Source organism: Aulonocara sp. 'chitande type north' Nkhata Bay, linkage group LG7 (assembly GCF_057382095.1).
Source record: "Aulonocara sp. 'chitande type north' Nkhata Bay isolate Kocher_YH1m ecotype deep benthic linkage group LG7, A_spYH_male_GT1.1, whole genome shotgun sequence".
In the NCBI taxonomy this organism is placed as follows: domain Eukaryota; kingdom Metazoa; phylum Chordata; class Actinopteri; order Cichliformes; family Cichlidae; genus Aulonocara; species Aulonocara sp. 'chitande type north' Nkhata Bay.
This window is the reverse complement of record NC_141350.1, coordinates 49,120,210-49,137,789: the sequence shown is the minus strand read 5'-3', so window position 1 is coordinate 49,137,789 and position 17,580 is coordinate 49,120,210. Positions and strand designations below refer to the sequence as shown.

Sequence of the window (17,580 nt, the reverse complement as noted above, 5' to 3'; positions counted from 1 at the left end):
AAGAAAAACGGGTACCCGCCTTATCTGCTGCTTTTGACTGTCAACACGGTGGAAGAAGAGCACTTGTCGTGTACCCCCTCAGTGCCTGCTCACCATGTATAAAGCTATATCGAGTCTAAGCGGACGCTGTGCTGCTTTAACACGAGGGTCCTGCTCAATGCCCTGTTTGGCCTATTTCCACCGGGCAAGTGGTGAGTTCTCCCTGCTTCAGCTCCAACATTTACCCCCACTATATAAGTGTGTTATGCTTTTTGGTTTGTTGCTACTACAGTGCAGGAGGAGCGTATTTCAGTTAATTGATTCAACGATTTTTTTTATTTCTTTTAATAATGTCTCAATTTGAAGATCTGTCACAGCCATGCCATTGTAGATGTCTGCTGGAGGTTTCACAACAAGCAAACAGGCAGCATTACATCAGTGTGCTATGAGGTCAAAGGTTATCTTAATGTGGTCCCATCCTGGCTTCAATATTGCTGAAAAGTGTGAATGAAATGAAACCAGTAGCATCAAAAGCAAACACAGTTTAAACCTGATTTGTGTGGTTTTTTTTGTTGATGATTAGAAATTACATTTGGTAATTGGGTGTTAAATATTTGGCATTTGTGTCAACAGAAAGATGTTTCACATGATGTCACTGTAATGTCACGCCAAAGCTTTGATCATCCTCTGCCAGATAAAATAGAGAGCTCTATGGTTGTCAACCAGCTGTTCTTCCCTTCTTCTTCTTTTGTTTTCATGCTGCAATTAATTTACAGGCGCATTATGTCAGAAATCAGCCTTCAAGCCCCCCTCTACAGACGTGCCAGAGATGCCCCCGTGCAATTTCAGTCCAGAAAAATACACGGTAAGAGCAGACTCCTGCTGATACATTTGGCCTTGCATTATGTAATCGCTTCAGTAATAACAGTACTTAGTTGGCTGAATAAATGTAGTAAAAAACCTCAGTTACAAAAAAATAAACATCCCATTCTGCAACCCTTATCTTGTTTATTTGTCTCTATCAAGGGTATGTCCAAAGACCGTATGATAGAGATCCGCAGACAGAACTGCAACCCCATGACCATGAAGGTTACTTATTATAAGAAGCCAGTGTTCATCCACCAGGGGTACATGCAGTGGCTGTGGGATGTGGACGGGAGACGATATCTGGATCTGTTTGCTGGTGTGGCGACTGTCAGTGTGGGCCACTGCCACCCGTAAGATCCTTTACAGTTTGCCGTGTTACACATGGAAAAGTATTTAACAAACACAGGCATCCGATGGATGAAGTAGAGACACTGACATGAGTCGGTTATTGTAACATTTATGCACCACTTTCCACCCAGCATACAGTGCTATTGTAACAGCATGGGTTTTTTTTAAAAAATAAAGCATTTTTAAACATGCCCGTTTTCTTAAGAAAGCATACATTATTTAATAATGATAATTAATTAAATAACTATTTCAGAAAAAGATATTTATCAGGGTCGTAATTCTTAGCTCCCTGAAAAATTGACCAATGTGCAATGATGTGCTTTAACTTTGTAATGCTCCGAGTTACAACAATCCAGTTACAGCCAAGGTTATCTTCAAATGTATGCACAGCATAAACACTTAAACAATGGTTTAAGCTGTAACTTGAATTGTAACTTCAAGAATTATTGATGCTCACAAAGCAGAAGATAGAAATACAACTTATCCCAGTGTGTTATCCCAAAGTGTCAAGAACTGGAGCGAGAAGTGTCATAAAGGAATTCATAGAAAAAGCCCCACAGTACAGAACAAACCTGGCAGGATTGAAAGGTTTTAAAGACTGGAAATTAAACTAGTGAGAGATGTGCCTAAAGACCCCAGAACAACTGCTGAGACATGAGTGAATGACCTAAAGAATAAAATCTTAAAGAAGACAATCACTACAAGTAGAGATGCCTTTAAGGCAGGCTGAAGTACGCTAGGAGAACCTGGAGAAAGATTATGCAAACTGGACACGCAGCCTGACATGTGTGTTCTTTACAACCCAAAAACACCATCCCCACAGTGAAGCACGGTGGTGGGAGTATTATGCTGTTTGTCTTTCAACACGACAGCAACAACCCAAATCAGATGTTGCTCCTGGTGAAGAACTACCATAAGAGGACCAAAGTAAACGTTACTGACTATTGACCATAAAATCTAGAGAAGGCTGAGAGATTAGTCAAAGAAGAATGGGCTGGTATTTCTCAGGAGATTTGTTGAAAACTACAACAAAATCTGCTGCAGACTGTTATCCAAGAAGATATGATACATGTTTGACTATTAACATCATGGGACTAATAGTTTGGAAACCGATAGTTTAGGTTTTTGTTCGTCTTAAAAGATGTTCGTTTTAAAAATCCCTTGCTCTATTTAACAGATACTCTGGAAATACTTAACCAAAATATGAGGCTAATAATTCTGTAAGCCTCTCCTATAAGACCTCTGTCTGTCTACCATCCCGAGTAGCTTGGTCGTTTTAGAGAATGCCCTACATCAGTCGTCCCCAACCTTTTTGCGCCACAGACCGCTTTATGTCCAACAATATTTTCACGGACCGCCCTTTAAGGTGTCACGGATAAATACAACTAAATGAAACCAGTACTGGTACGAAAAAAACAAGATTTATTCATAACACACGGGAAAAGACCCAGGGAATCCGAGTTAACGATAAAAAACGATTACAAAAATAGCCGAGCCTCAACTCTCATGGCCCAGTATCAAACGACTCCTAGTCCATGGCCCGCCGGTTGAGGTTGTCTCCTGGTTTCTCTTTGCCTAAGCTAATTTATTTTCTGCTGGACACAATAAGAAAATCACTTATTTTCCACATGTCAGCACCAAATCTACTCCATAAAACATCACAACGCGCTAAAATACTCGCCGCATTCTTCATGCCTTTACAGAACCTGTGTAAAGTCCCCAACCTCCTTTCCACCTGATTTTTTCCCTCACTGTTGTACATCTGTTAATGAGTAACACCTTAAATTAGATTTTTTTTTTTAATGCTAACATAAGCCAAAGGTAGTTCGTTGGTTCCAGCTGTTTCTAGACCTTTTTAATCTTATTACACACCTGTTGCATTAGACAGCAGCAGCTGGTAATATCAATAATTACTGATTTATCCCTGCAGAAATGGTCAGTCTGCATCTAACAACCAATATGTACCGCACTTCAGACAAGTGAGCTATGAAAGTTATAGATTAGATGCTATAGTTTTATAAGCCCAGTTAGGTTGTGAATTTTCTAAAGAAACTATGAAACCATTGTTCTACGTTACTGAAAGGTTACTGTGAAATGTTGCGCTTAGTACTGTACAAGAACTGAGGCAAACACTCTGAATGAATAAATCTAACATATTTAGCAAAGTACTTGTTGGAAGTTGCTGAAGTACTTTTCTAATTACTAAATCGTCATATTATATTATCACAGAGGGAATGAAATGGCGTCTTTGTTCACAGGAAAGTAACAGCAGCTGCAGAGCAGCAGCTGAAGAAACTGTGGCATACAACTAGCATCTATGTTTATCCAACGCTTCATGAGTATTGTGAAAAACTAGCCTCCCACTTCCCAGATCCGCTAAAGGTAAGATATTGAGTTTTTCATTGAATTAGCTGTCATCATGGGCTGAGGCTGTCATTAAACAGTGTGCTGGTCTGTTCCTTGTCCAGGTGATATATCTGACAAACAGCGGCTCGGAATCCAATGACCTGGCAATTTTGATGGCTCGTCTCCACACAGGCAACAACGATATAATTACTTTAAGGTCTAAATTTTTCCTTTTTTCTATGACTAACAAAGGCATCCTACTCGCCTCCTGATGAAAGAAAAATGTAAATTCTGTAGAAATGTTTGATTTTTGGCAGCTTTGGTAACTAAACTTCATAGGCATTGTTTACTACGAAGCAGGGTCAACATACCCAGAATAATCAGCCTAATCAGTCTCATGAAGGTGGTTATTGACCCAGGGTTTCGCATGAAGGGGGTGGTGTTGCAGCAAATGACCAATCACAAACAGGGATGGGTCTACTGACAGTGTAGCAGCTCATTTTACAAAGGAAGATAAAACTGACATGATTGGAAATATTAAAGAGGTTAAACATGTAATACAAACTAAAGTCAACACAACAGCTGCAGAAAGTGAGCAGAAGTGTGATTGGCTATACTAGAAAGTAGTGTAGTATTATAAATGCTGTATGAATGTGTTTTATGCTCTTCTGCATATCTTGATTGCAATAAGTGTTTATCTGAGTTACTGACCTCTGGCATCAACGATGCATTTTCACCCAGAGAACTGCCGCTCACTGCTTATTTTCTTCTTTCTTCTGCAGAGTTGATCAGCAGTTTCTGAAATATTTAAACCAGCCCATCTGGCACCAACAACCACGCCATGTTAAAAGTGACGTTTCCTTATGATTCTGATGCTCAGATATAACTTAAACAAGTCAGGCTGTCTGCATGCTTATCAAACTGACCAGGGAGGTGCCCTGTTTCAAGGATCTTTAAGACTTAAAAAATAATTTTAAATTGTTTGCAACCAACAGAAAATTGCAGGAATAAGACTGCATCGGAGCTGCCATATTTCTCACAGGTGCTCACAAGGAAACAACAAAGGCTTAAGACAATTATAAAAACCTTTTTGTAGCCATACAGAGCGGTCGAAGGCAACCTTCAGCAATGCTGCCGCTATTTTCCAGAGAACTGTCAGTAGGCAGTACTTGTTACTTTATACTTGTTGATCTAGTTAGACGTGCAATATAAATTGTCATGATGCCACACCTTTGTAACATTGAAATTGCTCATGTTGAAGCGGCTTTGCTAATCCTATAATCTTGTTTCGTACTACCGGCCTCAGGTTTTTGTTTGTTTTATTGTTTTACAGTTTTTACTATTCTCCTTTTTTATGCTATTAATTCATGTTATTTTATCTGTTTGGAGGCACTGAAAAGACAAGCACAGAGTTAAAGTAAATCATAAAAAACAACGTTGAGGATTGCGGTATTGTTGCTAGTAATGTGTATTTTTGCCTTCTAGAGGGTCATATCATGGTGGCAGTCCACAGACCATTGGCCTCACTTCCAATGCAGCATATAAATACCCTGTTGCCAGTGGTTTTGACTCCACAAATGTAGGTACTGCAAGAAGACAGCAAAAAAAAACAAAAAAAAACTTTGTTGTATCTGAAAACTGGAAGATTTCCCATTCAGTGCATAAAGACACATATAAACAAGTTAAATTAAACAAATTAAAGAAAAAACTGCAATAAAACACTGGCATTAATTTGTTGAAAATCTTTTCAACTTTTAATCGAACATTACTCACAAAAAGATATTACCTCATATGCAAATCTCCTTGTTGTTCAGTTGGGTTGAGTAGTCAGTGAGTCAAAAAATTTTAATTTTTAACTCTAAGCAAACTTTTCAGTGATCCCTGGTGCCCTATGATAGTTAATAATTGGCTTAAAGTGACACATTTAAGGTCAAAATGTATTGAAGGTGTGTGTCACTGAATATGTTTGCATTATTTAAACTAATTCATTTGCACATTTTATATCTACTTAATTAAATATAATTCTGAAATGGGCTGAAGGTGGCCGATGCTTTCGCAGCAGTAAAGTTTGGTGATGCTTTATTTGTGCTGTTAAACTGAAATAAGCAGACCTGATTTCTGTCCAATGAACAGACCATGTGTCCCGATGTGTTCAGAGGGCCTTGGGGAGGAAGCCACTGTAGAGACTCCCCCGTTCAGACCATCAGAGAGTGCACTTGTGCCCAAGGTACACACACATGTGCACTTGTGGCTCAGCGCTAATTCACCCGTTCTGTTCTAATAAACAGAATAAAAGAGGGAGATGTTTTTAATTTTTTATAATAGTCTGTCTGTATCCAGGTGACAAAAAAGGAGATCTCTTTGTTTGGGGGGGGCGGGGGGGGGTCCTTTGTTTTGCATAGATCATTATTGATTGACACATGCATCTAAACAAAATTATATACTTTCATTTTTGTAATTTTCTGTTTCCCTTTTGAGTTGTGATTCAAAAACATGCACTTCTTTCAAAATACAGAGTAGGGCAGATTACTTATAACCCCGAAAACAAGGCAGCTGTTCAGTATTTACTTCTTTTAATGTTTTACCACTTTCAGGAATGTTAATAATAACCTGTCTCTACTAGACCACTTGAAAATGGTCCCATTGTCAGCACAATTTCATGGATTTCTGCACAAACCAAACATCTGTCGCTGCAAAATAATATCTGAATCAGCCAACCATCTAAACTGACAAGAAAGTTTTTTTTGTGTTGTTCCCCCTCCACAGGTCACTGCATGGCAAATGAACAGTACATTGCACAACTCAAAGAGACATTTGCTACAAGTGTCCCAAACAGAATAGCTGCTTTCTTTGGAGAGCCGATTCAGGTACTTTATTCAATTGTAGGGTTAGGGTTTCTTTAAATATTTCCTTTTTTCTTTTGGGGTTAAACACGTTGTTACGCTGAATGGATTGTGATTTAATTTAGAATAGGCCTTTGTTAATATACTGTCTATGTTTGTTGTTTTACCTTGTTCAGAGTGGTCGCTGTGTTTGTGTTAATTAAGATGTGACAGTGGGATGTGCACGTGTGTGTTTATACAGGGAGTGGGAGGAGCTGTGCAGTATCCTAAAAACTACCTTAAGGACGCTTACAAACTTGTTAGAGAGCGAGGAGGAATCTGCGTTGCTGACGAGGTTAAGTGCAAATGTTAAATAGGTTTTCTAATTAAATTTTTTTTAGCTACATTGTTTTGTTTGGGTCAGTTTTTTGTTTGTTTTTTAAATTCTTAAAAAAAATCTTTAAGCCTGCCACAGCATATTAGAAAGTGGAGATTAAGCACATCAGTACATGTGCTGCTACACGTGTTGAATCTGCTGTGTTATTTCCATTTAAATAAAGTGCTTTATGGTAAAGCATTGTTATAAAATATTCCTAAATGCATTAAAAAATAAGAAAGTAACTGCCAATCACTCATAAGCTACCAAGTCAGTGGGCATAAACACTATGTTTGCACATCTGTGCCTTAACCACACATACTAGTTTTACACACAAATGCAGGAGTAGGTGGATTTATTCTAATAAACTTTGTTTAGAAAAACCTGTTCTCATAGGAAAACTTTTCAGTATTCTTGTTTCAATACAACAACCACACAAAACAGAAAAGCCCAAAAATCCCCCAAATTTTATACACGATATTGAACCCTGGATTTTTTTTCTTCAGTCTTGAAGAAATTCAGTGAAGAGGTGGGCGTTATTGTTTCAGTTTCTTCAGTTGTAAAATTCTCCTGCTTTTTCACTATTGCGGTGCATTTCTGTCTCCAAAAACAACAAATTATTTTGTGTGTGCACTTAGTTTGTACGTACTCTAAGACCATTTCTATGCACATCTTACGATAATGTAGCATGTGTATGTACATATGTCAGTATGTACCTTATCTCCTCCCTGACAGGTGAGCCAGTCTGACTGAAACTGTGTAAGAACATTGCCACACTTGCATCAATTATTAACATCCAGATGTTTTAAAAAAAGATTTATCATAAATTCCAATTCTTCACCCCCCTGTGACTGTAATGTTTCACAGGTCATGTTCAGAGTATGTCACTCGTCTATAATTTAACAGTCACCAAAATGTATGTCTGTGGCAGTATTTTGTTCGAGTCACCACTGAATATGGAAGGAAGACAAAAGTGCTGCAGGCTAGGATTAGTGAATGAGACTCAGCGTTTGAAGGGAGATGTTTTATTATCTTGATTAAATTACAGATTCCTACAACACCCCCAATAGGTATTAAATTCTTATGGACAATTAAGGTTTTTTGGTTGTTGTTTTTTTTTTTGCTTCCTTTACTGTAGTACTCCAAAAAGGGGGAAAAATAAATAAATAAATAAATCACTTAATCATCATTTTTTCACCTGGCAGGTCCAGACTGGATTTGGACGAACAGGAAGCCACTTTTGGGGTTTCCAAGGCCACGATGTTATTCCTGATATGGTTACAATGGCAAAGGGCATTGGCAATGGATTCCCAATGGGAGCTGTTGTTACCACACCAGGTGAGAATATACTCTAGTGTTTGTAGATCTGCTTCTATACTCAAGAAACATAAACAAATACATTTAATTACATTATACATTATTTTCACTGGCAAAATGTAACTGGCCGTGGTGAGACAGCATCTGTCTCTTTCTGCCAGGTGGTGATGGAGCTTTTTGAATGTGAAGACTCAACAATTTAACATGTATTTATAGTTTATCAAAAAAAAACAAAAAACAAGGACACCATGAAAACGTATTTTTTTATTTATTAATTATTTTATACTTTTCAAGCAACAAGCAGACCATATTTTCTTTTTTCTTTTTTTACTGAAATTGTGAGTGAATGAAATAATCGGCTCTCCAGTTGTGACTCACCACTTCAGCCAAGCTCTCAGCAAGAAATTGAGGAAAGGAGACAAGGAGGAAAAAGTAGTTCCACATTGAATACCTAAGACATAGATTGATTTGAAGAAAAGCTTCTAGTACTTGTTCCATTAGAACAACGCTGCTGGAGCCCTGAGAGACTTGTAACGTTGTATTAATAATGCTGTGAGCCTCAATGTGAGCCTCTCTTTGTTTATCATATAGTAGCTGTATGACTGATGTGCTACCTTGCAAAGTACCATCAGACTCCCATTTTTATCCATTTTGGATTGTTAGTGTTAAACAATACTAAAAGACCTAGCATCCAGTTGATAAAGAGTTCAACATGAATTCATTTTTATATAAAATACTTTTGATAACACAAAAGTATTTTATATATCTTATATTTTGAGATGTAATTTGAACGGAGCAGTCGCTGGAGGTTTGAATTTGTTTTTTCATTTTTTGTTGTTTTGGTTTGTTTTTTTTTTTGGTTTGTTTTTTTTAGAAATTGCAGCCTCCTTTGCCAAGGGGCTTCACTTCAACACCTTTGGGGGAAATCCTTTGGCTTGTGCTGTGGCTTCATCGGTGCTTGATGTAGGAATTCTTTAACCTTTTCTAAATGAAGCCTGTTCAAGATAACAGTGACAGCAGCGACACTGAAATACAGAAAAAAAACCCTGCATTTTTCCTTAACAGACAATCAGAGAGGACGACACCCAGCAGAACAGCCTTCGTGTGGGCACCTATCTGATGACAGAGCTCGCGAAACTCAGAGACAAGTATGAGATCATCGGTGATGTCCGTGGAAAAGGCCTGCAGATCGGTGTGGAAATGGTCCGAGACAAGGTGCTGTGATCCTTGTGCTCATATGTTTATACAATACATATTTGCATTGTGCCTCCCTGGGGGCGTTGGCCAGCATTGCCCCAGTTAACTGTTTTCTGCAGCATGTGTGCCATTTTTAAATTCCGAAACATGTATACAGACATTCGTATACACACCTGGCGTAAGGTTTGGTCTTGTGATCGCAGAGTCTGAATGTTATTTTGGTCATTTTATTAATCCTGATTGCAAATCGGAGAAAAAGCCCAGTTAATACATAATTTCAAAACAAAACAAAAAACATGTATTTAAACAGCCATAATTCTGTACACACCTTGTGCTTGTTAGAGGACTCCTTTGACCTATAAAATCGTGTGTTTCTGAAGAAACATATCCTGCGCCGTTCTCACGTGCTCCTAAAAATCAGGCTTTTGTTTTAGAAAAGAAAATAGATTGAATATCCTATAATATCCTATGATACACATTTATAAAATACAGTAATAGTATTGTTTTACTTACCATTTATGAAGGCCATGTTAAAAAGCTCATACATATTACTACTGACATTCCCACCTGTTTTACTCAGATGTCATTCTAAATCACACTCTTGCAAATCTCTGAACACAAAGTGCATCATTTAGCACACTTTCTTTCACCTGTAGGAACACTGGCCTTCAAAATGCAACACACTGATTTAGAAATTGGTCCAACTCTTTCTGCACGTTTGCAAACTCAACTGGAAGAACAATTTAATCATGTGTCAGAGTATAAAAGAGGCTTTGAGTCATTTCTTCAAGTGTTAGGCAAGAAGCTGAAACAGGAAGAACAAAGAGGAAGAGTGAAAGGGAATCTATGAGGAAGTTTTTTTGGTCAGTTCAGCTAAACACGTATTGCAGTAATACACATATATTTCTTACCCTTTGGGATCTGTGTAGGGTTTCTCAGTGTACTTGCAATACATGGTGAAATTAGTAAATTTGCTCAACATATACATTAAATAGGTCCTTTTTTTTATTATTCTTTTTTTTTTTTGGATATAGGTGCTCAAAATCATTTGAATACGTAGCATGACCTCACCAAACCAAAACATACATGAGCACTTTTGATGATACTGTTTTATATTTATCACATCAGTGTTTGGATGATGGTCTGTGAGAAGACATCAGGTAATACCTGTGTGTATTGTTTTTGTGGAAGGAACCCGTCTTGAGAAGAGAGGACATGTTTTGTTTTTTTGAGTGCTGTTTTTATTTCGCAAGAGATGTGTGGGGTTTTGACAAAAGCAGCAAACTCTTTGTTTGCGTTTGGAGTTTTGAGAAACCGAGTCACAGTTTCTGGAATGAACCACACAAATAAACATTAGGAGAAAAAGTGTAATGAGAAATGAAGTGGGTGAACTTTTCATTCTGAATCAGAAGATCCCAAATATAAAAACATAGTCAGTGAAATTTTTATTTATTTAATTATTTTTTGCTGCCATCTTTATTCATTTATTTACTTTTTATCTGTGTACCAACCATCTAGTTAAATGTTTTTTCTTTTGCAACATGGCTGCAGGTTGTGAACCATATTTAGTCACTCAGAGTGTGTGTCTTCTCAACATACATAATTCAAGGTTAAACAAATGAATTCAAATCCATTCACTCACTCCATTTGAAAGCTGAAAAGAATTCCTGTCTGTATGCTCTTTCAGAAGGTTTGTCATAGACATTTGTGTCCTTACTTTGGTACATGTTGTCATGAGCTGTTGTGTGAAGCAGGCCGGGTTAGGACCCAGATGTAGGACTCAGAAACTGGACTAGACTTACGAGAAACAGAATACAGGAAACTTAATTATTCAGAGACTAGGACCCTGAATAGGAAATACTGGACATGTAGAGGGGAGATTGCCATCAGAAACTAAAGAAAACTGAAGACTTAATTACACACATGAGGTAAGGGCAGAGTGGAAACGTGGTGAACAGAATCCACTAACAATCCAAGGGAAGCAATGCGGAACATCACACACACAAGATGAAGGACTATTAAAGAAAAACAGGAAACAACATGAGACAGAGACCCAAACTTAAGACATACAAACTTGACACAGGGAAACGGTAAAGAAATGCAGAGACAAGACTGAATGGGGATACAAGACTCCCTTGACACAACAGGTAGACCATACAACCACAGAGACAGACAGACACATGTTAAATTTATTTCAACATTCTTGTCTTATACCATATACTGTGATTATTAGACCACCCTACACTGTTCCAAAAAATAGTACTGTCTTTCTAGAATATCATGAAATTTACATAAGTAGACTGTGATTTTACATGTCAAAGGTAAAATAACATAACATCACTGTAAATATAGTAAAACGCAATTTACTTGTTTTTTAAATATATTTTTTGTACATATGCATATTTAGATTGTAAAAATACATTTACAAATGTATCATGATCTCACAAATATCTGTCCGTTATTTGAAAGATCGAACTGTTGAATTCAAATGTAATGCTATGGAAAAGTATATAACATGATTCCTATAAGCTTGTGTTACATCACATAAGTATTATTATCGTTGCTATTTAGGGCGATCGTGGCTCAAGAGTTGGCAGTTCACCTTGTGATCAGAAGGTTGCCGGTTCGAGCCCTGGCTCGGACACTCTCGCTATTGTGTCCGTGGTCCAGACTCTTCACCTGGTGCGATATGGCAGCCTCGCCTCTGTCAGTCTGTCCCAGGGCATGCAATCCATTATTATTTAAACCAACTGCTAACTGTATATTTATACATTTACGTATTATGATTCATATTGCCACATTCATTGACCTTGTTTATAGGTAATTTCATTGTTACGTTAAAATGTTCCTAATTTAATGTCTAAAAGCACTTGGAAAAGGCAGAATCCCATGTGAAATTAGCGCAACAAACTCTATTTTCATTACTGAAAATAACTGTATTTTCATGAGAAAGTTATTTTCTGTTATTTTACGCTAGTATTTTGGCGCCCCAGCTGCCGGAATATTAACGTTTTTTTAACATTAGTATTTTTCCTATTTATAGATGATTTCATTGTTTAATCACATTAACATGTTCCTAATTTAATGTCTAAAAGCATTTGGAAAAGGCAAAATCCCATGTAAAATTAGCACAACAAACTGTATTGTCATTACTGGAAAAAACGTATTTTTATGAGGAAGTTATTTTCTGTTATTTTACGGTAGTATTTTGGCACCCCAGCTGCCGGAATATTACCGTTTATTTAAGATGTTTTTTGTAACAGTGTAGAAACAAGGAAATACAAATATTTTACAAATTTGTCGCACAAAACTTGCTTAAAACTAAAAATTATATTAGTTATTCAACAAACAACTACATAGTCCTTACTTACGTATAATAACCAAAAGACTTAATGCCCCCTTAGGCATTGAACAGCTTGCATTCTTGCTAGCTTGGTGCACTTTGACAGGCTCTTTTGATATTGACTTTCAGATCATTTCTAACTAGCCCGAGAGACCTGCTGTAAATGAAACTTTTGTAGAGTCTATCTTTGAGTCCATTATAGGCCTTGATTTGGCCACTCCATCAGTTCGAGTACTTCCTTTTTCTTGTTTCTTGGTCAAAGAGTCTTTGCACAGCTTTGAAGGATGTTTGGGATCATTTTTTGTTGGTATATAAACCCACAACCAGTCGGTTTCAGTCCAGAAGGGATTCTGGGATGTTGAGATAGACCTTGTTTATGATTCACTAATGTCAGTGTTCCTGGGTGGTTCACCCAGTGTTCTCAGTTTGTTCATGTTCAGTTTATTTTGTCACACGTTCTCATTTCCTGTTTTGCTGTTCCAGTTACTTCCATGTGTCATTAGTCAGATTAAGCTCAGCTGTTCACTCACCGGTCCCTAATCACTAATCATTCAGCCTGTGTATTTAAGTTCAGTGTCTTGTGATGTTGTGGTTGCCGTGTGTGCTTTCAGCTCAGTCAGCCATTCAGTCATTCAGCCAGTCTGTTCACGAATCACCAGTCCTCACCTACCTGCAACTTTTTGGTGTTGACCAAAAAGTCCAAACTTGGATTTCTGTGTCTAGACTTCCTTCGTCCAGTCATTTGCAGTACAGTGTTCATGCTTCCTGGCAATTCTGAGGTGTTCTGAGATGTTTGCAAGTCTGAATAAGGTCTTCTAAACAGCTATTCTTCCCTTTAAGCCTTATTCATTGAGTCCTTTGCTTGTGGTCACACTGGAGTGCCTCTCAGACTCTGATTTAGAAGCTCATCTCTGTCTGAAGATCAGCAGTGGTCTTCTTTCTATCTCTAGTAATTCAAACCTTGAGGTGTCTGACATCTGCTTCAGTCAGCTTTTGTTTTCTGATTTTGTTTTCTGCCTCCAAAGCACACTTGACCGCTCTGTGAGAACACTTTAAGTCTTGCCCTACTTGTCTCAAAGACCATGCAGCATCACGGAGTGATTTCATACAGACGCTTTCCTTTTCAGCGAGTTCTCAGCAGTTTACCATTTTGGCACACTGGCAGTCAGAAATTAATCAAGCATAACATCCGACCACTAAAAACTACTTTTTTGCTCAGGAATCCAAGTAAATAACTGTAATTTGGCATCTTAATCAAAAAATAATTATTTTCTTGATTATTTTTTCTCTTTTTTTTAATAAAGCTGTAAAATTGAAAATTGGTGGATTAAAAACATTTATTATATGTTAACATTAAAAATATAATTTTGGTTAAAGCGCTTGCACATACTGGTGGATTAACTTTTACAGAAATGTTAAAAAAAAGATTTTTGGTAAGTACTAATGCTCTTAATATAGGACAGATGTGACATAAACTTTACACTGGGTGGTACACATACATATACTATTTTTTTACGTGTAATGTTTATTGTTTAAGATTACGGATTAGGGATATAAAGAATAAAGAACAATTTGTCCTTATTTTAAAGAATAAATAATGTTACGTATGACGTATACTGTCACACACCACATCTCATAGAATTTATCAGTGATGCACCATGTGCATCAGGCAAATATTTATTTCTCCTTCTATGTTTAAAGTGACTCAGGACTAGCCATTTGGTAAAATTATCCTGGTAATTAAGCTGGATAAATTACTGTGCTTACCAAAACATCCACCCACATCCGTTTTGTCTATTATGTGTAGGCCAGCCGAGATCCGCTACCCCCTGAGGCAATGGCTGAGATTTTTGAGGATGTCAAGGACATGGGAGTCCTGATTGGGAAAGGAGCAATATATGGACAGGTAATTTCACCCACTCTCTAACCTTCTGTATACTCATGTATGTGCTAGACTGCAGTGTGGCACCAATACATGCTGTGTCTGCAGCACAAACCTAATCGTTTTCTAAAATTCAAGCACACTTGTCATTTTGCTTACTTTCCTTTTTCTTTTTTACCTTGGATCTAAAACAGACATCTGAGCAGTAGCTTACTTTGATAATACATTAAATTACAGAAAATGTTGGTTTTGGAATTCTTCATTTCTCTGTCTGTAATTGTGCCTCCAGCTCTCCTCATCATGCTTTACTGAGACATTGTGATGTCAACACTGCTATTTAGTTCTTCTATTTATGGCTTTAGAAAACAACATGCTGCAGGTATTTTTGTGGTAGCAGAAAACTGATTATTTTCGTAAAGGAGAAAAAATCATGATGTTTTAATAGTCCAGAATCCTACAGGACTCACTTCTTAACTTGATGTTAACTGAAAAAGAGAAATTGCTGTGTATAAGCCGTTTGGTTCACCTAAAATGTATTTTTATATCTAAGTATTTTTTTCTTTTCTGTATGCCCCCCACCCCCCAAATGATGGATAATTCAATACAACGGTGTCTACTGTTCCAAACCTATAACATTATTATGGATGAGTGATAAAGTCTTGTGTTTTCCTGTTAACAGTCTAAATCACTGATGCTACATAATCTCTGTTGTTCTGCTTTTATCACTCTTTAAGACCTTCCGCATCAAACCCCCCATGTGCATCACAAAGGAAGATGTTGATTTCTTCACGGCAGTCTTTGACAAGTCTGTCCGCAACTACATGGAAAGAAGATGAAAGCCTGGAAAAGGTCAGACGGATTGCTCCGTGTTAAAGAGACCCTGGTCAGCCAGAGGTGACCTTTTTTCAATATGAGTAGTAAAAGTCTCAGTATTAATCTTAATAACCTCATTATCTCTGTTTTTACCTTTGTATAGTGATTAAGAAGATGACATTTTCTAATTATGTTTAATGATTTTGTTATAACAAAGACTTAAACGGCCTCACTGATAAAATTGATAACTAACTTTTAGTTCATTTTGCTCTTTTAGATCTGATAACTGTGTATGATCATTTATAAAGTGATGCTTTGCTTATTACTTATGATACCACAATAATAATGAAAGCTAGAAACCAAAACCAAATCTGGTTATTCAGCAAGTTATACTTAATCATCTTACTAGGCATGTAGATGTTTACTTCTGACAGTGGATTTATTATCTTGTTATCAGTGTAAATAAATGGATAAAATCCTATTTCCACAGACCAATAAAACGTGATATTCTGGAAACACTGACATAGTGTCCAGCTGTTTTCATTGCAAGCATACAAGTGAAATAACTGTTACTGTTCACTGAATCACTGTGAGGAGCATTACGATTCCATGTAACCCTGCTGCACTCTGCAAACTGGAATACTGCTGTACTTTCAAAATCTTATTCTACTGTGACGCACTCATGTTTACATAACACTGTTTCAGTCTTACTGACCACTCAAAGTGCTTTAGACCATACATTCATATAGTGCTTTCAAGGAATTTATACATTTCATACTTAAAACACTTTATCTACCTCACATCCTGAGCCAATTTAGAGTCACCAATTAAACCAACATGCATGTCCTTGGACTGTGAGAGGAAGCTAGAGTATGCAAAGGAACCTCACACAGGAGGCCAGGGACCGGCAAGACAACAGTGCTTATTAATATATATAGCGTCCTCTCTGCAGTCAGTTGTGGCTTAAAACTGTTGTGTTACAGAGGAGACAATATGCTGCAACTTCATGCCGTAACAGAAAGTGATCACAGTCCCTAAAGCCATGCTTCTGTGTGCACCAAAGCTGATATGAAAATGACTGAGGCATCTAATGCTTGGAAATATACAGAAAAAGAAAAGGAACATTAAAAAGCAAGGCAAATGTTACCGTGATTACCGAGCAATGACATCCAGGGAAACAAAAAGAAACATGAGACTGTGAGGTTCATGGACTGAGTGCCTGCAGTTTATCGGTTTATGTGTGTGTTTTTATTACATGAGTGGCAAGTTATTGTTAAGTGTAATTCTCTCTTCTATTGTTTTAATACTGGCCTGGGGAACAAATTTTGTTCTTCTTTTTAACATGTTAAATGTCTGTCTGTCTGGATTGTACACCGTACTGCAGGAGATAAAAAAGCAACTACAACCGAATTTTTGAATGTTTTAAAAAACATTTCTGTCCATCCTGGCCTAAATGCTTTGAATAGACAACCTACAGGGTACTAATGCTGCAATAAGTCCAACTGAGTCTTCTGAAATCTCACCTCCACATACTGTGATCAACCTTTACACACGGCTATAATTTATCCTTGAATGCAATGTGGGGTGAGAACCTCTTAGCTGAGTATTAGGGTTCACATATGGAAGAGCTGTGACTTTCAAAATGTAAAATAAAAACTTATTAATTAGGAGAATATTAAAGTAGAGGAAAATAATAATAATGGAGTGGATTGATATAGCGCTTTTCAAGGCACCCAAAGCGCTTTACAATTCCACTATTCATTCACTCTCACATTCACACACTGGTGAAGGCAAGCTACAGTTGTAGCCACAGCTGCCCCGGGGCAGACTGACAGAAGCGAGGCTGCCATATTGCGCCATCGGCCCCTCTGGCCAACACCAGTAGGCGGTAGGGTAAAGTGTCTTGCCCAAGGACACAACGACCAGGACAGAGACACAATGACCAGGACAGAGAGCCCAGGGATCGAACCGGCGACCTTCCGGTTATGCGCTTCCCAACCCCCTGAGCCACGGTTGCCCCTCGACCTGAACAGAAAGTGATCCTGAACAGCAGGATTTAGAAAAAATAAAAGCAAAACAAACCCTTACAGTCCCAGTTGCCTAAGAGCATCTTCTGTACTCGTAATCTGGCAAGAACCAGTACCAACCTACTATCTCAAATGGTTAACAGTGGTTATCCATTTGAGACGCTGCGGGACACTACATCTTAGAAAAAGCTCAAAGCTGCAGGTTGGCGTAAAACGGTGAAGGGAGAAGAGCTGCTGTGTGTGTGTTTGCTCAACATGTATAA

At 37.7% G+C, this 17,580-nt stretch overlaps 1 protein-coding gene across 1 annotated transcript; it reads left to right on the top strand.

The window, feature by feature from the left end:
* Positions 1-18: 18 nt before the first annotated feature.
* LOC147326067 (alanine--glyoxylate aminotransferase 2, mitochondrial-like) lies at positions 19-15,812 on the top strand. Its single transcript, XM_086300976.1, has 14 exons — positions 19-191; positions 756-844; positions 1,006-1,196; positions 3,453-3,576; positions 3,663-3,757; positions 5,026-5,119; positions 5,674-5,767; positions 6,307-6,407; positions 6,625-6,717; positions 7,944-8,076; positions 8,930-9,018; positions 9,121-9,270; positions 14,403-14,501; positions 15,212-15,812. The coding sequence occupies exons 1-14, from the start codon at positions 95-97 to the stop codon at positions 15,311-15,313; spliced, it is 1,551 nt and encodes a 516-aa protein (XP_086157102.1). The 5' UTR covers positions 19-94; the 3' UTR covers positions 15,314-15,812.
* Positions 15,813-17,580: the final 1,768 nt, after the last annotated feature.